The sequence below is a fragment of the Sardina pilchardus genome, chromosome 8 (genome assembly GCF_963854185.1).
Source record: "Sardina pilchardus chromosome 8, fSarPil1.1, whole genome shotgun sequence".
Taxonomy (NCBI): Eukaryota; Metazoa; Chordata; class Actinopteri; order Clupeiformes; family Clupeidae; genus Sardina; species Sardina pilchardus.
In genome coordinates, this window is record NC_085001.1 from 18,023,999 (window position 1) to 18,048,609 (window position 24,611).

Here is a 24,611-nt window from a genome sequence, read left to right on the forward strand (position 1 = left end):
TGTGGTGGACATATGAGGCCCTCAGGGGGAATCCAGTCGCAGGTTTAGCCACACGCTACGCTACGCTACGCTACGCTACGCTACGCTACGCTACGCTACGCTAGGCAGAGTGCAGGACCGTTCGCGGCTCATTGTCTTATTGGTTTGTCAGTCCTGAAGGCATTCGTGTGAACCTTGAGGCCACACCCCAAGCAGGGAGAAATAAATCATCATGTGTTGGGAAATACTGAATGGTTGCCCCTTCACAATTAACCCATGCTTGACTGTTTACAGTTATCCTCTTTAAATCCCTGCGAGACTTTTATGAATATTTCAAAATCATATGAATGTGAATGTGTATGTATGTGCAAGTGGTCTGTTTGCATAATGTTCTTATGGTTACATATGCTAGATGCTTTATAGAGAGTTGGCCTGTGCAACTTTTTGAAAAAGGGGTCCTCTCTGTAAACTGAATGCCATGGGTGTTTAATGATTTGTGCACTTCATTTTACTGTGCTGTTTCTGAATGTTTACACAATATTATACCATCTTGAGCTTTCAAGGACTCTGTGTGTACTGCAACCTGTGTGTGTGTGTGCGTGCGTGCGCATGCACATGTACAGTATGCACACTCAAGCTGTCCTCACATTATGTGTGTGTGTGTGTGTGTGTGTGTGTACGCACATGTATACACACTCAAGCTATCCTCACATCATGTGTGTGTGTGTGTGTGTGTGTGCATCTCTGCACTTCTGCCCACAGGGAGTTTGCCAAGGAGCGTGAGCGGGTGGAGAAGCGGCAGGAGTTCCTGAAGCTGCGCCGGCAGCAGCAGATCGAGCGCGAGCTCACCGGCTACCTGGAGTGGATTTGCAAGGCAGGTCAGGCCCAGCTCCATCCTCACCGCCCCCTTCTGCTCCACCTACACCTCCGTCTCGGAGAACGCACCTGTCCAGCCGTCTGTGAAACATGATCCCCTTCCTCCCTCCCTCTCTCCTCCCTCTCTCCCTCTCTCCTTCCCTCCCTCTCTCCCCTCCTCCTCTCACATGTATTTACCACAACCACTAAGGCATACCGTCTTTGGCTAACAGTTCTTAATGTTGCTGTCTTTGTTTGATTTCATGCTTACCTTTGTTTCACAAGCTTCAGTTTTTGTTGCACTTTCCTTTGTTGCACTTTCTCCTTCGTTCCTTGTGAATAGTGTCACCTGTTGGCCTCAATCGAGTTGTCCCACACCTGAACTACAGTATTTATATTCTGAACCCATCATCAGGGTTTAACTCAATGTTTCTATTTCACACTCTTATCGCCAAATTAGAATCATTAATTCATTCAGGGGACTTCTCTTTTCACCACGAACAGATGGATGGTAACCTGTTGACCTGTTTGGTCACAGTGTAATTATTTCCATCAGGTAGAACCCCCTCTAGAAATCAGGAATGTATATGAGTTTGGTTCTCAGGTAGATTGCTTCTCAGGATACCTGTGCCTTGGCTAATCGTATTTGGTCATGCGTCTTGCTTTATTGATCTGTTATTGAATCTGCTGTGCTAAAAGATGTTGTCTCAGTCTCTGCACAAAAGCTCCCTGGCTCTCTTGCTTTATGTGCAAAACAGAGCTTTCCCTTGTGGCGTCTGTTTCTGATGAACATGCAGTCTTAGCCATCCATTTCAAGGAGTGTGTTGGTGGTTTCTGTCAAAGCCGGGACAGAGCTGTTTAAGCGCAAGGCGTCCAATTGCCTGAAGTCTTTGTGAATCACCATTAGCAATAATGGGTGATGCTTTTACATCGCCATAATGTGCATAATGTCCATAGTGTCCATTCTTTGTTGATATCGTTACTATTTAGATCATCTCATACAGCTTGAGTATGAGTAGTGTGTTATTTAGAAAGGCTTTGTATTGAACCCTCTCAATTTTGCATAAATATCATCCTTAAAATGATAAATTCTGTAAATTACTAAATGTTTATGATTCTATTTTTTTACACCCACCTGAGCAGTGTATTGTGCAACCTGCACACTTTGCTTCATCTCATACCTGTCAGATGACATAGCCTGTTCGTTTTCTGCATGGCCAAGGTTTTCTTCTGGTGACTGTGAATGGTCTCCTTGGGAGAGTTTTTTGACTGATGCCAGTGTGTCTGTCTCAGAGGAAGTCATGCTGGCCGAAGAGGACAAAAATGCAGAGGAGAAATCTCTAGATGGAGCCTGGTACAAGAGAAAGCCCACCAGCAACTCAGGTGAGGACCAGTCCCTTCAGACACTCAGTCAATGATCTGTCATACACTACCGGTCAACAGTTTGGGGTCACTTAGAAATGTCCATTCCACTCCATTATAGTCAGAATACCAGCTGAGATCTGTTGCATTTATTATTTTTAATCAGGCGGCAGGTTTCAGATTACATTATGTCCTTACGTAATTGCAAAAGAGTTCTATAATATTTTCTCAGTTAACATTTTAAAATGATATTAGATTAGTAAACATACTGTGCCTTTGGAACATTGGATGACTGGGCGCTGATAACGGGCTATGTAGATTTCTACAACAGTCACAAACCCTTTTGCAATTATATACTGTAAGCACATCATGTCATCTGAAAACTGCTGCCCTGATTAAAAACAATGCAACTGATCTCAGCTGGTATTTTGTCTGTAATGGAGTGGAATAGAAATGTCTTATTGACCCCAAACTTTTGACCGGTAGTGTATATGAGATATTTCATTCACTGGGAAGCAGGTTTTATGTTTGTACGCACATAAGTGATAGATGTACAATGTGGCCACATCACAATTGTTGTTTGTCTAGACAGTGTGACACTGACACATATATTCTAAATTTAGCAGGAGAACAAGACTTGATATTCCTTCCTTAATTTACCCCCACCCTCTCCAAAAAAAACGTCTAATGCAAGCTGTTCTTATCAAAACAATAATAGCCTAAATTTGCATTTTGCATTTTTGGTACAATTCATCATGTTCTTGAACACCTTTTTCACAATGCTCTGTATTGGATGCTATTGCGGTATTTGAGACCCATGGCTTTCCTGTCTGAGTGACTTTATGGCCACACTTATTGTTGTCCTGAAGCCAGTGGCCACTAATCAAAACGAGGACTACAATACTCCTGTAATGACTTTTAGTATATGCAGTTAAATGTGCTCATGATCCTGCTTTCGTGATGAGTTATGATTTCACAATATTCCTGTATTGATATTGTCCATTGCAATTTAGTGAAAGCATAAATGCACCCAAACATGGTGCAAGTTGTCGCATGATTACAAGGGGCATTCTCCTTCACACACTCATACTAGGACCAACACCAACTCCCCCCCACCCAACGCCCCCTCCCCCCCCACACACACACACACAAACACACACCATCTCCCTCCCCCTCTTTCTGAGCTGTGTTATCAAGGACTACTAATCTCTCAGCAGTATTGCTTTCAAAGCCTGTGTGTGAGCATTCGGTAATTAAGGAGATTAGGCTGACAAGTTAATTAGATTACAGCAGTTTGCCACCACAGAGAGGAGAAATGCTGGAAAACAATGCTGGCACGACTGTGCCATTGTGGCTGGTACGTGGGAAGGTCTGTGGATGCTGGTACGTGGGAAGGTCTGTGGATGTGCCCAATCTTCTTATCACAGGTGCTGCCATACCTGTCCACACAGGTGCTGTTCTCTGTGAGTGGAATGTTGTGGTCCACCCTTTATCTCACGGCATGTTTGTAAAGCTACAATGATCTTAATGAACGGTCCTTGAGTTGTCTACTAAATAAAAAGTAAAGTGAAGTTAGTCCCAAAAATGTTGTTGGGTGTTATGCTGTTATGGAGGAGTTACACCGCACTCACGATAAAGAAGGTGCCAGACAAACAGAAACTGAGAATCTTCTAAATAAACTGTCTGCACACGTACAGTTACAGCTAGCCACCCTGGCTTTCGGTCAAATGACCGTCCTCAGAGCATACAAGCAATGAGTGTCATGTTATGCTGTGAAAGATCTGCCTTCAAGCACATAAATGCACAGTCAGTGAGATCTGTGTTGTTGTGAGAGTTGTGTGTTGTTTATGTTGACTGTCCATTTTCCCCAATAGTCCTGAAAAGAGTCAAGAAGAGCAAGAATGACCTGATCAATGCTGAAGAAGGGGAGGACCACTTCACTGACATCTCCTCAGTTGGTAAGGCCAGGACCCTGTCCCTCCATCTCACACTTCATTTCACGTTGGCTTCACTCATCAACTGAGAAGCCCCTGGCAGTGATTGCGGGATGGACAGCTACTGTAATTGATCATGAGATGTTCACTAAATGTGACAATGTGAAAATGTTATGGGCTTGACATCGCGTGCGATCGCCGACTGCGTCTTTAAGCTCATGGATAGGAATTGAGATATTTTCAAGTGTCATGTGTTGATAATGTGTTAAATTTGTATTAACGTGTGCCGTGTTAACTGTGGTCTACGTCTACAGCCACACTATTATTTTAGCGACTTTTCTGATGGAACACTTCTCACTCGTGCTGTGATCTCAGATTTAGCATGTACATATTTAAGAATTGTTTGGATCACCCTGAAATAGAGTGAAAAACAGCCTCTGATAACAGATGAAGCACAGAGGACGAAAAGAGACATTAAGAGAAGGAGGAGAAAGAAAACGAAACGACAGGAGACAGCAGGACCACATGACACCATACTCCATTAATGACGTCTCGGCTTCGCATGAGTCAAATTCGGTGGATTAAAATAGCCCGAGAAATGATTATGGCCCATTTTGCCCTGGAGCGGGCGGCGAAATACTAATGGAGCCATTTTTCACCTCTCGTTTTTTATTCAGGCCCACTTGACATTTGAGCCTAATTGGAGTTACAGAGTTTTTAATATAGAACAGGGCCTGTTGGGCTGAAGTGAGGCAGAGAATAGTGAGCTGTCCCTGCCTCAGTCAAAACCAGACGGTTGCTTGTAAACTAGCATGCAGAACACAACAAGTAATTTATATTTGGGAGGAATTATGTTTAGAGGGGAAAACATAAATGTTTGACATGAATGCGTCTATGAAAAGTCCTTGAGGTAAAACTCTTTCGAGATTGATGTTGTCCCTGAGAAACTTTGTCTGTGGGTCTGGCTTCAGAGGCATTATTCAGAACTTGCTCTGCAGGAAGGATCTAATTTTAATCTGACCTTAATCTAACTTTGCTTTTCTCCGGCGGGGATAAAGCCCCACCTCAGAGAGAGGAGTTCAAAATCTTATTGAACTTCACTTTAATCAAATAATGCCACGTCAACTATGTTTGTCAGTGCCTGGTTAACATTCAGCACTGTAATATTGTGGTTTACTGTGGAGTCCTCACTCTGTATTTCAACAAAATGGATCACAATAGCAAAATGTATTAGGTAGTCAAAAAGCAAATGAAGCAGACAACACTTAATGGTCATTTGGGGTTTTGGAGTTATCCACTGGGTGGTGTATACTTTTGTTAGTTGTGCTTAAGTGGAGCATGTCTTCAACTGAGAGTCCTCAACTCAGTGGACACTTCCAGCTGAGTGGGTGCTCACAGTGAGTGCACGCACACGCATGCAAGTTCGCAAACTAAAACTTTACCCCAGCGTGCGTGTGTGCCTTTGTCCCCACTGCACCCCAAGGATCCCCGTTCGCCCGGGCCAGCGTGAAGAGCAGCAAGAACGAGAGCTCGTCTTATTTCCGTCGGAAAGAGAAGAGGGCCCGCTTCTTCATCCGACGCATGGTCAAGTCCCAGGGCTTCTACTGGACGGTCCTGTGTCTGGTCGGGCTCAACACACTGTGTGTGGCCATAGTGCACTACGACCAGCCAGACTGGCTCACCTACGCTTTATGTAAGTCATATAGAATACGCTCAGATGAATGTACATTTATCTACTGTACTCCTCTATCGATCATGATATAAACATGAACTGACAAATTCTTCACTTTGTCTTTGACATGATACACTATATGTAATTGACTTTTTCCCCTTGGTATGCAGGGTCATTCTCATCTTCCTGCTTGTAAAGTACATTTTGTTGATCTCTTATGGAATATGAGGCAATTGCATATTTTTGGCATATTATGTTGTGCTAAATGAAATGGCCCCTAAGTCCAGTTTTATCGATTTGCGTCTGTCTGCCCGCAGATTTGGCAGAGTTTGTGTTCCTGGGCCTGTTTCTGACAGAGATGAGCCTCAAGATGTATGGACTGGGGCCCAGAACCTATTTTCATTCCTCGTTTAACTGCTTTGATTTTGCGGTGAGTACCTTGGGATCACTCAGGTATTACATCGATTATAGTGCAACTTTGACAGAGGGTAATTGATGTTGTTGCATATATGGTCAGTGATGTATAATGCTTTGTCATGCTATGCAATGTTTTTTGAGAAACAAGATCATGAAATTAGAAACATTTGAATGTAGTTTTTGGTTGATGATATCTAATAGCATGAAGTAATGTCAACAATCAGATGTGTGTCATGAAATTTGACTGTACGCACTCAGGTTATTATCGGTAGCATTTTTGAGGTGGTCTGGGCCGCTGTGAAACCCGGAGCCTCGTCGTTTGGCATCAGCGTTCTTCGAGCTCTCCGCCTGCTCAGGATATTCAAGGTTACCAAGTAAGCTGTCAGAAACACCCCCGCTACGATTTTACCCCTTGATACTCTGCGGTTAAGAAATAGCTTAAGCAATGTTCCTCTTTCATCTCGAAAACTCCCGTCAGTGGCTGTTACCTGATAGCCATATGAGTTGTTACTTGAGCAAACCTCAGTGGAGTTCAGATGGGTGTATTGATCTAGACGCCGGTGGCTATGACGATGGTTTCCCTGTGTTCTGGAAGGTACTGGAACTCTTTGCGGAATCTGGTGGTGTCCCTGCTGAACTCCATGAAGTCCATCATCAGTCTGCTCTTCCTCCTCTTCCTCTTCATTGTGGTCTTCGCTCTCCTGGGCATGCAGCTCTTCGGTGGACAGTGAGTAAACTATTTAGGAGTCCCTTCTCTCATAATGATTATGTAAGGGATAATGGACGACACGCCGTCCGGGTATCAGAAGATAATGCTATCAACTATAACTATAAAATGTCAACTTTTCACCACAGAATGTCATAATACATTGCAATCAATATGGAGTGTTATTGATTTTAAATTAGCGTTTTATTACCAGAACAAGGCATCAGATAATATGTTTGGCTGACTTCATGATTGGTTGATAAATGACCAATAGATTTTTCTCTGTCTTACTACTGCTACTAGGAAACCTAGATAACCTCAAAGGTTCTAGTCATATCCTTTTAATGACCAGCTCATGGACTGTGTGCTGCTAAACAGTTATTTAGCTCTACTCTACACTTGCAAAGTGCAAAAACCTTTTTTGCTGTGATGTGTGAACCTTGAATACTTTTAATGTCCCTAACAATATACCAATTACATGCAGTGATAGCACTTATTTTAGCCTGTCATTTAATTTGAGTGTATTCTTGTGTTGATAAACATGTGGACCGTATTATTAAGGGAGCCAGGTTTCATTCCTCTCGTCCATGAATTATTGATTAAACTCTGCGACTGAGGAATTGCTTTTGTGCACACGGTTCCCACACAGTAAATAAGCGTATAAATTCATAAACGGTGCAGGCGTGGCACCTAACGTAATGATCTTCGAGTCAAATAAACAAACACGCCGAGTGCTTTTCAAACACCAGAAAGCTCTTCCCAGGCTCCGTGGCACAGCAGCACAATCCTCAATCCCCTGCTGGTGCAGACTGAGGTGGAGCAGAGATTTGTTTTCCTTCCGACGCAATGATCACGCAGATCCGTTCACTTGCGCTTTGGCGCAGGTGTGTGTCTTTGCTTTTTTTTTTTTACTCGTTCATTTGAGGGTGAGACAGATATGCTGCACCAGTGCTCTCTTTTAAAAGTCGCTTGAAGTTCCATCTTCAAAAGCTGCACTTTCACCCACACCCAGTCATGTGTACACTTAACTTTGCATCTCCACCGCACTGCAGATGATATTCTGTACTTATTTTTGGGTCTGTAATCAGTAATTCTGCGCTCTAGTGAGTGAGTGAACCTTTGACTCCCCAAGCAGAACATCGGCTGATGTACAGGTAGACGTCTCTGGTCCAATTCCTCCGTCTCTTCCTCTGTGTGGCCCAAAGCTCAAAACCTGCCAAGACCGACAGGCAGACAACATGAAATAAAGTGTATTTTCTCAATGCATTTTACACCACTCACTCGCGGCCCATTCTTTTTTTCAGTCGACTATTCTCGTCTGAAACGGGAGGAAAAGGAGAGCACATTCATTCCCGGATTTTTCTGGCGGCTCGTTTAAAGCTTTCCAACTGTGTACCTCTGTTTTGTGCTTGGATAATTAGGTCCCTGAAGATACAATATAGAGTGCGCATCAAGATTATTAGGGTGCAAGTCTGGAGAATTTTTCAGTATTATTATGTGCTTGGTGGAGAGATACGGAGGGTTGTAAAGGCGTTCTCTGAGTGGACTATTTATAAAGTGATGAAATACACCCAGTGTGGTTGCCCATAATGCCTGATGCTGGGCTCCAATAATGTTGCTCTGTAGAGCTATGTGAGTGATTAGTCATTTGTACGTTAGTAATCAGCAATTATTTCCTGTTATTGCTTCAGCTCTGTCACTGGTTCATGTTAATTATCTACCACTAATGGACTTGTTTCTGGTCTTTTTTTGCTGCTCTTAATCAATTGCATTTGAAATATGTAACACACACATACCCCATATACAGTACACGATTGTTGTTATTAATGCCGCACAGAGCAGTGTGATTCCGCCTCATTGAGTTAAATTGATTTAGATACTGTATGTATGATATCTGTGTAATCCAGTTGTCTTTCTTTTTTCCTTACTCAGCGGTTCTGTCAGAAGTTGACACTTGTCATATGCTTGGTTTGATTGGTATGGTCCATTTTACTGGAGTGTACTGTATGTGTTGCACATACAGTACATGGCATTGTCTATGAATCGGTAAAACAACCAACCACATCTGTTCAGCATGTCATCAATGTTAAATTGTGTCTTACACCATGTACAATGGGATCACAGCACAATCATTATGTGATGGTGATACGTTTTTATATGGCTTTGTAGAAATTAGTGTGAAACATTTATTATGTGCCTAGTGTAATGATTATGTTGGGGCTAACGAGAGATTTTCTCCCCAATGAGCCACAACTTTGATGCAAGTCCAGGCAGAAATAACCTTCATCACAGAGAGGATTTTAAATCCTCGTTTCAAAGCCTTAAATTACTATTGTTTTGTTTGTATTTCCAAATTAAATAATGAGAGATTTGTTTCCTTTTTGTATTCATTTTTTACAGGTTTAATTTTGAAGAAGAGACTCCCACAACCAATTTTGATACATTTCCAGCAGCCATTCTTACTGTGTTCCAGGTAATTGAAAACTCTTAAACTGTCCAAGGCATCCGAGCGTAATTAGTCCGGAATGATGCATCTACTTAAAAAGCAAAAAGCCGTATCAGTGTTTGTAATGAGACTGTGTCTCCACTTTGCAGATTTTGACAGGAGAGGACTGGAATGCAGTGATGTATCATGGGATAGAGTCCCAGGGCGGGGTCCGTCGGGGGATGTTTTCCTCCGTGTATTTCATCATCCTGACTCTCTTTGGGAACTGTATCCTTTCCGCTCACCCTCTATCTCACCTCCGTGGAAGCTTTATTTATGTGATGTGTGGTGAAGTTGATTTGCATGACCGTGAAGCGCCCCATCTGTTGGTGTCAGCTGATAACCTATTGAGGCTGTTTGTGGGCCTACGCTATATTTTTATCCTTAAACTACAAAAAAAAACAGATACCCTTCTCAATGTCTTCTTGGCCATTGCAGTTGACAACCTTGCAAATGCACAAGAGCTCACAAAGGTACCTGTATACGGCCACCACAGCCTAGTGAAGTACTCTCCGCGCTAGCAGGGTCTCTCCATAAAATGAACACCCTCCATCAAACACCATATATTCTCAATCTGCATGTTTGTATAGGTGGTCTGCCCTAATGCTTCAACAGCGTGTAGAGCTTTATTAGTTCCATAAGCCTGTCTGCATATATATATGCTCTTCTCTCGAAGGTAAATGATGTTTGTCCTTGTCAATAACTCAAGGTAATAAAACTCCCCAATGAGTGGCAGGATTTACAGCCTGTAATACGGCACGCTGCTTCACCTACAGACCTCTCTCCTCAGTCTCACTGGTCCCAGAAGAGAGCAGGCCAAAGATTTGTTGTCGGTGGCCAATCGTGCCATTTCTATTAAAGTTCTGCTCTCGCTCTTTCTACTTCCCTTTCCCTCTGCTTTCTCCACTCACTCTTACTCTCTCTTTCTTTACTATTCTTTTCCTCTTTTCTCCTGTCTTCTCTTCACCTCATCCATCCGCTGTTGTTTGTCTGTGCACTCTGTCCGTGTGTCCCTTGCAGGACGAGGAGGAGCAGGAGGAGGCCATCAGTAAGAAGCTGGCCCTGCAGAAGGCCAAAGAGGTCAAAGAGGTCAGCCCCATGTCAGCGGCCAACATCTCCATCACAGCGTAAGTCATGGACATTTAATCCTGCTTGTGTTCTCCTCCGCTACTATAACAGACTTGCCTACACACACACACACACACACACACACCATTAGATATAGCCACACTCACAGCCAAAGACACACACAGACTACTACCGTACATATATAATCACATACAAATGAATGTACATACACACACACACACACACACACACACACACACACACACACACACACACACACCATCACTGATCTGTGTCTCTGGTGTCCCTGTTGTGAAGTAAATTGCTATAGATATTCTGTGCTGTCTCCTACACCCATGACATGTTTGTAGTTTGCTTTTGTCTTCCCCTCCGTTCCATATTTTTCTACCTTTATTTCTTCAAAGTGATGTATGTACACATTTTGTGTGCGTGTGTGTGTGTGTGCGTGTGTGTGTGTGTGTGTGTGTGTGTGTGTGTGTGTGTGTGTGTGTGTGTGTGTGTGTGTGTGTGTGTGTGTGTGTGTGTGTGTGTGTGTGTGTGTGTGTGTGTGTGTGTGTGTGTGTGTGTGTGTGTCAACCTCAGCCCTCACTTCAAAGCTTTTTGTGCCAACAGATATAACTGTGTACTTCAAGTGACAAAAGCTTTGCCATCAATCGTCCAAGTGGCAAAAGTTTTGACATCAATCGTCCAGACATTTTGATAAATGATAGCCCGTCTAGATGGTGAACACACTCAGACCTCTCTTGTGAGATGGCTATGTAACAGGTCACTTTGGAGCAATGCTTAGTAGAAACAGATGTAGCTTATATCTCAGTAAGAATGTGTTCTGAGTTTAAAACAGTCCCTAGTTGAGCAGAATTGACACATTTGCACACTTTTCTGTTTAGTTACTTTGACGGCACAGCTGTCTTCAAATTTGAATACAAGGTGAAGGGCATGCCATACTTTTTAGATCATTGGAGCCTCACAAGTGCAAACTCAAATCAAACCGAACTTACCAAACTGATCTAAACTTAACCACTGACAAATACTCTTAATTCATAATTTACTCTTAATCACCGATCAGGGGCATGATGATGGTAGAGCCATTCATCCGACTATTAATTTAAGTGTAATTGTGAATAATCAGTGCCAACAGGGATGTGATCATTTTTAGCTTTACCCTCCTTCCTTACACTTTTTGGTTAACATTTTCTTCATATGATTCACAAGACCTTTTTCCTTCACAATCCTACAGTAGATATATTCATGGGAAATAAACATTTTATAACATGACAGCCATAATTTTCATTTGTATTCCAATAAGTGAGGGGGAAATGTCTTCACAAGTAATGTTTTGTTCTGTTCCTTGTAATGCTCCGTTTTGTTCTCTGCCTTTACTCACTGACATTTCTGTTTATTGTGTAACATTTGTGTTCATGAATATGGTGCTGCGCTGACGTGTGGGGAGAGTCAGACTTCGGCAGTGTCTCATTCTCTGGGGTCTGACTGCTTCCGATGTCTTCCCTGTTTTCCCTCCCTTTTTTGTCTGTGTGTGTGTGTGTGTGTGTGTTTTGTTTCTTCTGTTTTTTGTTTTGGCTTATGCAGTATTGTAAAGCAATATCGAAGTACACTTTCTCGCAGCCCGTCTGTCTCCAGCATTCATTCACCGTGAGTTTTTACTTCCCTGTTTCCACTTCCAGTTTTGTTCATCTTCCTTTGTTCCCTCTCTTCTGTCTCTTATACCTGATCTCAAATCAGTCCCATCCCACATTCCGTGTATGGTCTTGCCCATTGGCCGCAGGTGTAAAGCAGTCTACAGTAATCAAAGGATGAATGGCAACCAGCAATAATTTTTTTTTTCTTTTTTTAGAGGAAATGGTGTTAATGTCTAGTGTTCAGTTGATATATGGTGTCTCCATTGTACAGTGCCTTCTTTTGCCATCTGTGAATTTATTGTGATTAATGCACTTGATGCACAACAGTGGCTTTGCTTCCCACATGAGACTCCCCCCTAGATTTTTTTTTTAAATCAAGATTTTCTTTAACCTCAGTTCCCCCTTCTTCCTTCCTCACACTTTGACTCTTTTTCCCTTCTGTTTTCTTTGGTTTGGGCTTTTCTCCCTGGCATGTGCTCCTGTTCTGGGTTGTTTGTTGTTTGTTGTTTTTGTTTCTGCTCATGTATTTTTGAAGCGGACGTGGAGTAGCCTCCACTCAGGGAGACACCCTCAGCAGTAGTAGAGTAGCAGACTGCTGACACCGGGTGAGTCAGCATATTTCCAGCCGTTGGGTCCCGGTGGCAGCAACCATGTGCCGACAGACACTTACCCGCTGCTCTCTCAGACGCACAGCGAGATGTGCACACACACACACACACACACACACACAGGGCTTCTGGTGAGAGCACTGTTATGGAGACCAATGATAGACTCATGCGGAATCAGGAAAAATGGGCTGAACAGTTCTTGTAGTTGTTTATTTATTGATTTTTCTGTAGGGATCTGATGATTTTCACTTGGATTCATTTGTGTGTGTGTGATGACACTCATGTTCAAGAGAACGTCTCTGTTTTTGGTTACCAGGGTGCCATGTTTAATGACTGATTTTCCTGGTAGGAGTTTTTTTTTTTTTTGCAGGATTGTAGGGTTTCTAACTTTGTAGAAGGTTGTTGTTTGTGAAGTTTAGGTAGTCAATTTGCGGACAAAGCTGTCCACAGATGATGATTTTCAAACCATAGTAATTTATACAAACTGAAGGATAAAGAAACTCACCTCCTGATGGTTATAATCCAAGTTCCCAAAAGTGAAATTCATAGCTATTTTTTTGTTTGGCTTGATAACCCAATACCTTTATGAAAGTGAAATATTTTATTATTTTAGAGTCCGTTTGCAAAAGTCACATTTATTTCAGGGACTCAGAGAGTTCCCCTTAATATATTTTGCTCCTTCACTAATAGGCTATCATCATCAAAGATAGATTTCTTTCTTCATTTCCCACGGTGTCACCTGGGATTAGGAAAACTCATTAAGGTTTTAGAAATGCAAATAAGGTAAGCAATTGGCATTTAAGTAGGGATGCACTGTATTTCTTAAATAGGCTCTTTAAGATTCTACAAATGATAATTGGTCATCTGACCTTTTGTTTGAGTAGTAGGAGCAATTCCTCCTTGATATCACCAACGTTTTCTATACCATTAAACCTCGATTAATAGCCCAGGCTTTTATTTGTTTCAATCGCCAAATTCAACAGTTATCTTTGTGGACCAGGCCTGTAATTCCTTTCACACAACTTTTGCTCAGCTAAGATAGGAAATATGTATGAATATTTGCCTACTTGTATACAATTTCATCTAGCTCTGAAAGACATTTGAGGAATGAAGTTATCAGACCTTATGTAACAAGTTAGGTCCCGTCAAACTATTTATTAGTTTCTGGTTGGAGAGGGATTTTATGGGTCATCACGTGGCGTTATCCCTGGACTTCCCCACTCCGGCATTTTGCAGATAGTAATCATTCCGCATATTGCATCGAGTTATCCAACGCATTCATTAAAACCAAGAGAGCACTGATTTCAAAACGTCACATTTGAGTGAGAAAATTGAGTAAATAAAGTAGGTGAATGTTCAATTTGATATGAGGCATATAGACAAGTCAGCAGGCTATACAAGTTGGGCACAAGCACATATAGCCTCTCACTGAACTTGATTCTCAGTGTTTACGCTTATGTTTATGCATAAAGTGGTGATTCTGGTAAGGTAAATTGGTGTACTGTAGGTGTCCGTTCAGAATTTGAGTTGGACAATTGAATACTTTAGTACAAATATTGATATTTGGTGGCCGTGTATGTATAGCGTCCACAGAAAGAAGTCATCTGATTTATTGCTCCATCGATATGTTGTCCCTCCTCCCATTTCCAGTATAAATTTACATTAATGACATACATGATTATTGATTTTGCGTTGAAGAAATTGTGATGACATATTGGCGAGGCAGTAGAGAGAGAGAGAGATTAGTGTGCAGCGTATTACAGTGCGATATCAACATCTGGGTGTCTCTCCCTTGTCTGCTTTGATTTCAATTCTCCTTCCTCACAATGAAATAAGTTTGGATTCATCATCTTTTGTGTTACCCCATGCCCCCATCTTATGTCTTGGTGCAGATTTATCCAGCTCCCCCCCATCAACAGACTTGGTCATAATCTTCTTGCTGCTGTATCTGTATCTGTCTCTGTCCTCTAACTCTGCTGTGTGCTTTGACAAATGCCATAGTCCTTGTTCCCATTTGTTTGTGTTTTTTACACTGTGTTGCCCTGTATGTTTTTAGGAGTTATGTCAGCTCTCCCGCCCATCACTACTTGAGGTAAAGGTACTACCCAAGATAAGCTTAATGGCAAACATGTGTGTATAACCAAAGACATGCTCACCCCCAGATGTCTGTGGCAAATTGTCATTGTGTTTGATCCCTACCCCCCTTCCCACCCTCCTGATCCCCTGGTGAAGAATGGACAATAAATTGTCATCTTCATTTTGTCCATTCAGTGTATGTGTTCACATGGTCACTCACCGAGTGGTTTCCATTCCCGATTCTCAATGACTCCCAAAAGCCCTGACAGGGCTCTTAGTGTTATGTGTGTGTGTGATGCAATTAAAAAAGGTGAGTGGTCCTTTACCGGCAATATATTTGCTCATAGACTTCATAGAATTGCTTGGTGTCAGAAGTGGGATCACGTTTCAGAAATGGCCCTGGACAGCCTGATTTATAAAGATCTCTTGCCGTGTGTGTGTGTGTGTGTGTGTGTGTGTGTGTGTGTGTGTGTGTGTGTGAGAGAGAGAGATAGAGAGAGAGATAGAGAGAGAGAGAGAGTGAGAGTGAGAGTGAGAGTGAGAGAGAGAGAGAGAGAGAGAGGGAGAGAGAGAGAGAGAGAGAGAGAGAGAGTGAGTGAGTGAGGGAGAGAGAGAGAGTGAGTGTGTGTGTGTGTGACGTCTTGTTCTAAATAAATCTCAGCCGAGGTGTATCGGGAACTAGCTTAAATTGCTCGCAGTGATTTAGCGAGCAGCACCCCAGTATGGCGGGCCCTGTCTGAAGAGCTGGCCCTAAATAACATCTGAACAAATGGATCAGGTGCTGTAGGCTTGCTCAAATAGCCTAATCTCAGGAAGGCCAGGCGCGTCCCTCCCCCCCAAACCCCCCCCAACCCATCGACTGTCTGCTTGCAAGACCCTGTAGCCCCTAAACCATTACCGCTGTCTGACTTGTATATCAGAGGAGTTAGGGAAAGAAGAGTGGGTGAGAGGCAGGCAGGCAGGCTCGAGGTGCAAACAGAAATGGAGAGACAGAGCAGGAAGAATGGGGTGAAGAGATCTCATGGAGAGGGCAGAGTTGAAGATAACGCCCTATAGTTTACTCCTGACTTGCCACATTCTCTTTGGAGTCGGAATGAATGAACAATTTTGACCTCAATATTTTTGGCAGCATTAAATTATTTGTATTGTGTCGTTGGAATGGATTTAGGAGTGCTAAGTTGGCCATATGAATCCTCCCCAAGATGTTCAGACTGTTCGACTGACTCTACTAAGTCTCAGTCATGTTTGACCATGTACGACATTCCCAAAGGATGAAAGCAAATACATTGAAATCACGACACGTTTCTGTTATTGTGTAAATTGGAGTGTGTCAAATTTGACATTTATAATACAGCCAGATTCGAGCTCTGTGGATTATAGATGCATTGTCATGGGTGGTGGTGGGGGTGGGGTGATTTGGGGGAAAGAACGTCTGACTCGCATAACAAGTCCAGAAAACAATGAAAGGGATAAGTCTGAACACTCATTCTGACAATCATAGCCACTCTGATGTAACGCCATGTCATTAAGCCTCCAGTCCAAAGGAAAGCATGGTTTTGGGGGCCACACTATTTCAGAATGCATGGTCCAAACATAATCAAACATCACCTAACCAAGGGTTTTGAGAGGAAGGAACACGCATGAGAAAGCATGAGCGTCTAGGATGCTGGAATACCATGGTGACTTGTATTGTATTGGCACATCCATAAAGACCTTCTTTTCACATGTGGAAATGTACTGCACTGGAGCTAGAAGTATTGGCAGTGAATCCCCAATGCAGGCTTGTCTATTATTTAGCACCTGGGGGGGTTGCTGTGCATTAAAATATGTCCTCTCATAGCGGGTGTTTCCTATAAAAGGAAGGCAGTTTAAATGCCAGTGAATTTTAAGGGGAAAAAACTCCATTGGCTCCATAAAAGTAAACTCTCCCTTACATTTGCCATTATTCAAAAAAGTAATATACATTGGCGTACTTTCCCTCTGAGTGCTAAGATGGTCTTCACATGGATGGGAGTTTTTCCTTCACAGTGGTGTACCTTCCTCACTGAAGTAATTATCTGACCGATTGAAACCGATAAACTGATGTCTGTAAAAGCTGAGCTCCTTGTGTTAAACTTGTTCATTCTCCACCTGACTCCCCTGTGCCCCCTCCCTCCACCCAACTACCCACCCACCCCCCTGACCATCCCCACCAGCAGGGAGCAGCAGAGGTCCCAGAAGCTGATGTCCGTGTGGGAGCAGCGCACCACGCAGATGCGGCGCAACAACATCCGCAACAGCAGCGAGGCGCTCTACAGCGAGCTGGACCCCGAGGAGCGCCAGCGCATGTCCTCCGCCCTGCACATCCGGCCCGACATGAAGACCCACCTGGACCGCCCCCTGGTGGTGGAGCACCGCGACGGCCCCGTCGGAGGCGGCGCGGTGCCCCACAACCACCACCACCACCACCACAACCACCACTGGGACAAGGCTCAGGGTGAGGGGGACGGGGCTGGCGGGGTGGAATGTGGGGGGCCGCGGAAGCATCACCGGCACCGGGAGAGGCGCGAGGACGCCAACGGGGAGAACGGGGAGACGGGTGGGAGGGAGGGAGGCAGGGAGGGCGGGCGGCATCACGTCCACCACAGCCGCAGCAAGGACCACGAGGGCTCGCGCTGCCGGGAGGGGAAAGGCGACCGCAGCCGGAGCCGAGAGGGGGGGCGCCGCCACCACCACCAGAGGTCTGTAGACGAGGGCGGAGGAGGAGGTGTGGGTGAAGGAGGAGGAGGAGGAGGAGGAGGAGGAGGAGGAGGTGGTGCAGGAGAGAGGGAGCACCACCACCACCACCACCGGCAGCAGTCCGCCGAGGGCAACGGGGTGGTCAGCAGCGGGGGCAAGAGCTTACGGCGGTCACGGCACAGGGACGGCTCGCGCTCGGGGAACCGCGACGGCGACCGCTGCTCGCGGGGAGAGAACGGAGCCAACGGGGAGAGGAACAGGCACCGGCCCCGCAGCGGCAAGTCACAGGTCACCGCCGACGGAGAGGAGGGCAGAGAGAGTGGCGAGAGGGCGGGCAGGACCCACAGGCACAGGTCAGAGTCCGCTCTCTTTATTTCACTTCCTCTCTTTTCTAATCTTTATTGTTTACAAGGTATTGCATCTTTACAATGAACTGTATTGCATCCTAAGTATGAGTGTTTTCAATGTATACATATACATCTCCTGATGCTACAGTATAATGAAATTAGTAGATTCTAATTAGAGTCAATGTTTTGATGGGAACAATTGGCATGGACACTCATCTGCAGTACATAGATATCACAAATGCAAAGACTTCATGTACTAGTGTATCACAGGCCTAGATGTCACGCGCTAACTGAATGTTTTGCTTCCGCTGGAAACCGTACTGCGCTGGGACAGGCACACAGATGTGGATGGCGACTCTTTGGGGGATCTCCGACAGCAGCCCACGCCAGGCTCACAGTGGGGAGGTGACAGAGCCGAGGACTCCGACAACCAGAGGAACGTGAAGCAGACGAGCCAGCCGGGAGGCCACATCCCTGTCACCATCACCTCACCGCCAGGGGAGACCACCCTCATACCAAGTGAGTGCTCAGCAAGCATGCCCACAACTAGATATTTATGTAGAACATTTCAGTAATTTCACGCATATAAGCCGCATTGTGTATAAGCCGCAGGACTGTGTTTTAAGAAAAGTTAAAAGAAACAAAACCATATTAGCACCATATTAACTGTTCCCCTGTATTAACCTCATAGCTGAAGACATTTTGCAAAATCAAATGTACAGTGCAGTATAAGCCGCAGCTAATAGTCGCTAATAGCTAATAGGGATATAAGGGATCATGCGTTCTCTGCCACTCATTATCGAAAAAAATAATCCTGACAATGCCAACAGGACCCCGTTAGGCAGCTGATAATGAGCTGCGGAAAATAATGTATATTATCCCACTTATTATACGGCTACTTGCCAAAACGAGTAAAATACTTCATGTAATGGGTCCTTAAAAAAAATATTTTGTCACTGTTTCGTGGCTTCCACTGAAAAAACAGAATAGTTTGCTGCCCATAATAAATAGAACTCGAAAGTTTCAGGTCTTTCCTGGTAACATTATTACTTACTGAGAACTGACTTTCACTTTCAATGAAATTCCATTGCAATAAGCGAACCAACTACTTGCAGAATGATGTGAAAGATGATGTGAATCAGAAGCCAAAAATACATAGAAATATATATTATATTAATATATTAATTATGTACAGTCAGGATGGGATTGATCGGTGCAGAATGTGCTGAAATGCACAGCAATATACCAAAAGGGTTTCTTGAGCACTTGCAATATATGAAAATAGCCCATTGCTCAAATGAATTTTCTAATACATATAAAGTGAATGGATGCTTGTTATGAATATTTACTGATTGATTAACTCACACAACTATTAGTCACTCTAAAATGGTGTTTAATTTTCTGAATCGTCTGCAATGATTGAATTTGCCAACTGCATCATACTCCTGCTAAATGTTATGTCTGTGGGTTTGCTATTGTTTTTGGATCACAGTGAACAGTATAGACAGTGAGACCATGCTATTGTTTTTGGATCACAGTGAACAGTATAGACAGTGAGACCATGCCAATGACGGAGGAGAAGAGGAACCTGGACGAACTGAACCTGATCAACACTCGCCCCATCCTGCCCTACAGCTCCATGTTTGTGTTCAGCCAGACCAATCCGTGAGTCAGTCCGCCCGCCACCTGTCACACCCTACTGTACGTCGGGTACTTGCTCCCTCTGCCAGTGCCTTGTCACACTAAATATGCATAGATATATTCCCTCTCCTTCATCTAATGAAAAGCTGTTAGGAGATTGAGTGACTGTGTGGAGGTTGAGCGAAGGCGCGGTGGCAGCCTCCTCCTCCTCCTCCTCCTCCTCCTCCTCCTCCTCCTCGGCCTCTTAACTCACTCGGGACGCAGCCTCTCCTCGCGCCCGTAAAGCTTCCCATAAACACTAACTTCAATGAGGAGCAAGCAAATAGTGCCCCCATAAACCTCCGCATGTCTGTCGCCGCCCCCGGCATGTTCACTATAACTCACCATATGGGCCTGCCTGGCTGACTTTTGCGAGTGTGATTTTAATGATTTTAGAGTTAGATGGAGCATCAGCTTGAACAAAGATCTTAAAAATATATATATAAAACGGATAAAGATGAGAAGTTGCTGTGCTATGGTTCGCCATGAATCCAGAATAGTCTGTTTCTATGTCAAAACTGGTCACTGAAACTTAGGTATGAGAGGACTCTAGAGTATGTTGGATTGCATAATAAAGATCTGCATGTGTATCTGTGCTTCATGTGGTTTGTTATATCTCCAAACAGAGTACGGCGACTGTGCCATTACATGGTGAGCCTGCGCTACTTTGAGATGTGCATCCTGGTTGTTATCGCCATGAGTAGTATAGCCCTCGCTGCTGAAGACCCTGTCCAGGTCAATGCCACCCGCAACAATGTGAGTTCAAATCAATGACCCATGGGTTTGTGCAAGAAATGTAAGAACGAAATGTACGAATGGCATTATACAGTGATCAGGGGTATGCCCAGGGATGTAGTGGAGGCTACACGCAAGTAAACACACTTTATCCACCTCTGAAATGTCAGAAATAGAGTTGATCCACCTCTTATTAGAGTTTATCCACCTGGCAAAGGAGTTTATTCACCAATTGCAACTTTAAACATTAACAAATGCACTGTATTTTCCACATTCACAATAGGTACACTCAATAACAATTGTTATAAACATTACTCAACAACCTCCACCATCATCAAACATGTTCCGAACGCCTTTTTAAAAATCTGATACCGCATGGTGCAATCCTCATCACAGAATTCATATTTTACCCACGACTAATTTTACCACTTCATCCCTGGGTATAACCATTTCTTGAAACCAGCAGTCAAGCTATATTTTACATTTTACATTTTGGCAGTTGTCACTTCTGTCAATTAGATATGTTTAAAGTGATTTGTGTTTTGAGTTTAGTCAGTTCTGTTGTTGAACTAGTCTGGTTTATGTTTCAGTCCTAACAGTTCCTTCTTCCACTCCACTCAGGTGCTAAAGTATTTGGATTATGTCTTTACGGGAGTTTTTACATTTGAGATGGTGATTAAGGTAAGTGCTTGTGCTAGGATTAACATTATCCTTTCAGACAAGCTTGTTTAGAAACATCACTTTGCCCCTTTAACGTATAGGTAGCCATTTCAATTACCCAAATCAAATCACTTGGTGGCAGGTTTGATCGTCCCTGTCCTTTAGACTTTGTAGTGCTTTTCTTGGCTGAACTCCATTTTTGTTTCACACACTTAGATTCATTACAATGACTCCACATACTTTAGCCAGCTTCAAGTGCCTCCTTTGTAGAGGACTGTGTGAAGAATGCTATAAGAGTTTTGTGCACAACAACTGTCTGGTGTGAATGATGCTACTGTAGCTCAGTTTGTGTCTCTCTGTTTCCCTCTCTTCCCCTCATTTGTTTCTCTCCTCTCGCTCCCTCTTATTGTTTTGTGGTGAAGATGGTCGATCTTGGATTGATACTTCACCCCGGCTCTTACTTCAGGGATCTATGGAACATTCTGGACTTCATTGTGGTCAGTGGAGCGCTGGTTGCATTTGCCTTCACGTAAGTTCTCTCTCTCTCTCTCTCTTTCTCTCTCTCTCTCTCTCTCTCTCTGTATGATTTGTATTCACAATGTGCATTTAGTCTGATGTATTTATTTATTTAACTTACCACTAAAGTACTCAATTACTGGCAAAAAGCAGTAAGAGATTTTTTTTTTGTCATTTTGAGCAGGTAGCATTTTATCTGATGGTAACTCAATTATCTTTGGAGTGACAGTCCTGGCCTTTATTGAAGCTCTTATTAGTTTCCCCCCATTGCTAAAGGTGGCTTAGGAATCTGAGTGGGTATAATTAAGACGTTGGACAAGCCGTATTCCTATGTTGTATGTGGATTGGAGCGATTTCACTGTCACTGGCATTTGGAGACTCCAGATCTGCTTGACTGAAGTTCTCTTTCCTGTTCTATTTCTGGAGTGGGGAACATTTTTTGAATGATGTTTTGTCTAGGATAGTTATGCTCCATTGGTCCCCAAATTATATAGTGCAGCTGTCCCCTGGGTATTAACAAAGGAAGAAGAGGACTGTATGTAGTAAATATGTTTTCATAGTGTGTGGTTTATGTATATTCTACTGAATGTAAGCATACATTGCAAATTACAAGTTATGATAAACCCTCAAAAAAAAAAAAAACAGAGAACTTATCAGACTTGGTTGACCCTTGGCTGGATCCTAACTTCAGAAGGCCCAAAGCTACTGTAGGATGACCTTGTTTTGTACTTGTTGTATCTTAAGATGTCACAATGATTGTGTTCAGACTGAAGACTGTAGTGAATGAGCACATTTCTGTGTAATTGATTACAAGATCTTTTTTTTTTTCTTTGTGCCTGGATTCACTTGAAGGAGCATCATGGGGTAATGGCTTAACTCTCTCTCTCTCTTTCTCTCTCTCTCTCTCTCTGTCTCTGTCTCTCTCTCTCTCTCTCTCTCTCCTGCTCTCTGTCTTTATTTCTCTCTCTTCTCTCTTCTCACTCACTCATTTCCTCACTCCTTCACTCACTCCACCCTGTGCTTGTTTGTGTGAGCCAGGCGAGGTGTGTCTATGCTCAGCTCATAAGGTAGTGCTGTAGCATGGGATATTCTCCTGCGCTCTGTTCTCCATTAGTGCGTCATCCATCCCTGCTGTCATCACCTTTCACACATTCACACACACACACACACACACACACACACACACACACACACACACACACACACACACACATGCGTTCACACACACGCACGCACACACACACATGCGTTCACACGCACGCGCACGCACGCACGCACGCACGCACGCACGCACACGCACACACACACACACACACACACACACACACACACACACCTACCTGCCTGATTTCCCACTCTTAAATACCACTGTCATTGCGGTGTAAGCCTGAGTGCTTGAGCTTGTTTTGCTTCTGATCACCAACATTAGCTACTTTAATGAGAAAAACATTTTCTGAATGGGCCTATTTTCTCCAGCCTGCGGGGATCAATGGCATCCCTGTAGAAAACAAGTAGGATTGGATCACATAGCTCTTAATTGCATTCGAGTGCCCCGAATGCTTATCGCAGATTGCATATAGAATTTCAGCTGATGTCACATTAGGATCGTGGCGAACTGACCGCTTGCTCTCGTAGGCCAAAAGTCGAGCATCTCATTGTCCGTTTGTGAAATCACCATTGAACCCTTGGCCTTGAATCTGCCTTGATTCAGACGACTTCTCAGCTCATCCTCTCCTCCTCACACCACTGCATGTGACCAATCAGGTTTCAATATGGGTCATCGTCACGTCCAGCATCCCCTGACCTGATGTACTGTATGCATAGAGGGTCTGTCAGTCGAGTCGTCCTATGATCAGATCTTCTTGAGGTGTGCAGGCAAGGCGAACTGCCGAGCTTTGAGTGCGGTGCTGTGCTGTGCTGTGCATGTCAAGGTGCTATACCGGGAACATCAGATCATATGAGCGGTGTGTCTATCTTGAAGGGGTTTCTAGTGTTTTTCTCACCCTCTCAAGAAGGCAGTGTTGAGCGTGCGTTGATTCGATTTCGTGCATCCACCTTCAGACATTTCACTTCTTCGTCAGATGTCCGCTCTGATCTCTTCCGCTGTTGTGTGTGGGGAAAAATAGACTGCTGGCAGTATTTCAAAACTATGTATAGGAACAGGAGAGCAGCTATGAATAACTGCTGAATCTAACCCTAATCATCAGGGGATATTGAGGGCTTTCCCTGTTTTTTTTGGTTGACAAAATTCAGGTTTCGATATTACACCATCACTCGGAATCACCCAAAAAACGATTTTGAAGAGATCAGCAATAACAGCATTCCATCAAAATGCCTCCATCATCATTCAAGTATAATCCATAGAAATGCTAGAAGTGCATACTTGACAATGTACAGTATTTAATATTTAATTCATGTCGAGCTACAGTATATCTTAATGAGCGTGTGTCTGTGAGTGAGAAGCAGCTGTAATGGTGGTCTGTGCTTGTCTTTTTTATCATTGTTTTATCATTGTTCTTCCTTATTAGACCGCACCAAAGCGTGACCAGGTGGGGACCTCCCCTACACTTTTTCTCTTCCTCTTAAAACACAGTGTTCCCCCTTTACTTGCCCTTCCTCCCTCCCACCCCCTCTCCGTCTTCCCGGTTAGACCATGTTTAATGGCTCTTAACCTCCACAGCTAAAGTGTCAGGGGCCTTAGCTCTCTGCCACTCTGATGGCTTTCAACAGGAACCTCTTTCCCAGTCTCTTTCTCTCTCTCTCTGTCTCTGTCTCTCTCTCTCTCTCTCTCTCTCTCTCTCTCTCTCTCGCTCTGTCTCACTCTTGCTGTCGTCAGTGTAATTTTCATGAGTAGTTATCCTGTAATGGATGAGGTGGTTCAGCTAAATCAATGCCATATCTCTCACATATCACACAGCTCTGCAGGCAGAGCAGACAAAGGCTAAGTGGGCCCTGCTCAAAGGCTCCCCATACAGACAGACAGGGTCACTTATAGCCAGGTAATGAACACTAGCCGTAAGACGAAAGACAAGAGGTCTCGATAATGAGCCAAGCCTTATAAATCGTGTTATTCAACACATTCTGTAGAATTCTATAGAAATTGTAAACGGCTTTGGGTGTTTTATTGGTGAAAGG

At 43.7% G+C, this 24,611-nt stretch overlaps 1 protein-coding gene across 1 annotated transcript in view; it reads left to right on the plus strand.

Annotated features, from left to right (window-relative positions):
• Positions 1 to 24,611, plus strand: part of cacna1ba (calcium channel, voltage-dependent, N type, alpha 1B subunit, a) — a 94,680-nt gene that overhangs the window by 41,092 nt on the left and 28,977 nt on the right. Inside the window, exons 8-25 of the mRNA XM_062544029.1 lie at positions 742 to 857; positions 2,128 to 2,217; positions 4,071 to 4,154; positions 5,578 to 5,823; positions 6,120 to 6,232; positions 6,478 to 6,593; positions 6,815 to 6,946; positions 9,326 to 9,398; positions 9,521 to 9,638; positions 9,816 to 9,883; positions 10,431 to 10,537; positions 17,019 to 17,566; positions 17,621 to 17,891; positions 18,220 to 18,404; positions 19,424 to 19,550; positions 20,192 to 20,321; positions 20,922 to 20,981; positions 21,383 to 21,489. Of these exons, the coding sequence (XP_062400013.1) occupies positions 742 to 857; positions 2,128 to 2,217; positions 4,071 to 4,154; positions 5,578 to 5,823; positions 6,120 to 6,232; positions 6,478 to 6,593; positions 6,815 to 6,946; positions 9,326 to 9,398; positions 9,521 to 9,638; positions 9,816 to 9,883; positions 10,431 to 10,537; positions 17,019 to 17,566; positions 17,621 to 17,891; positions 18,220 to 18,404; positions 19,424 to 19,550; positions 20,192 to 20,321; positions 20,922 to 20,981; positions 21,383 to 21,489 (2,691 nt within the window). The remainder of the gene's footprint in view (positions 1 to 741; positions 858 to 2,127; positions 2,218 to 4,070; positions 4,155 to 5,577; positions 5,824 to 6,119; positions 6,233 to 6,477; positions 6,594 to 6,814; positions 6,947 to 9,325; positions 9,399 to 9,520; positions 9,639 to 9,815; positions 9,884 to 10,430; positions 10,538 to 17,018; positions 17,567 to 17,620; positions 17,892 to 18,219; positions 18,405 to 19,423; positions 19,551 to 20,191; positions 20,322 to 20,921; positions 20,982 to 21,382; positions 21,490 to 24,611) is intronic.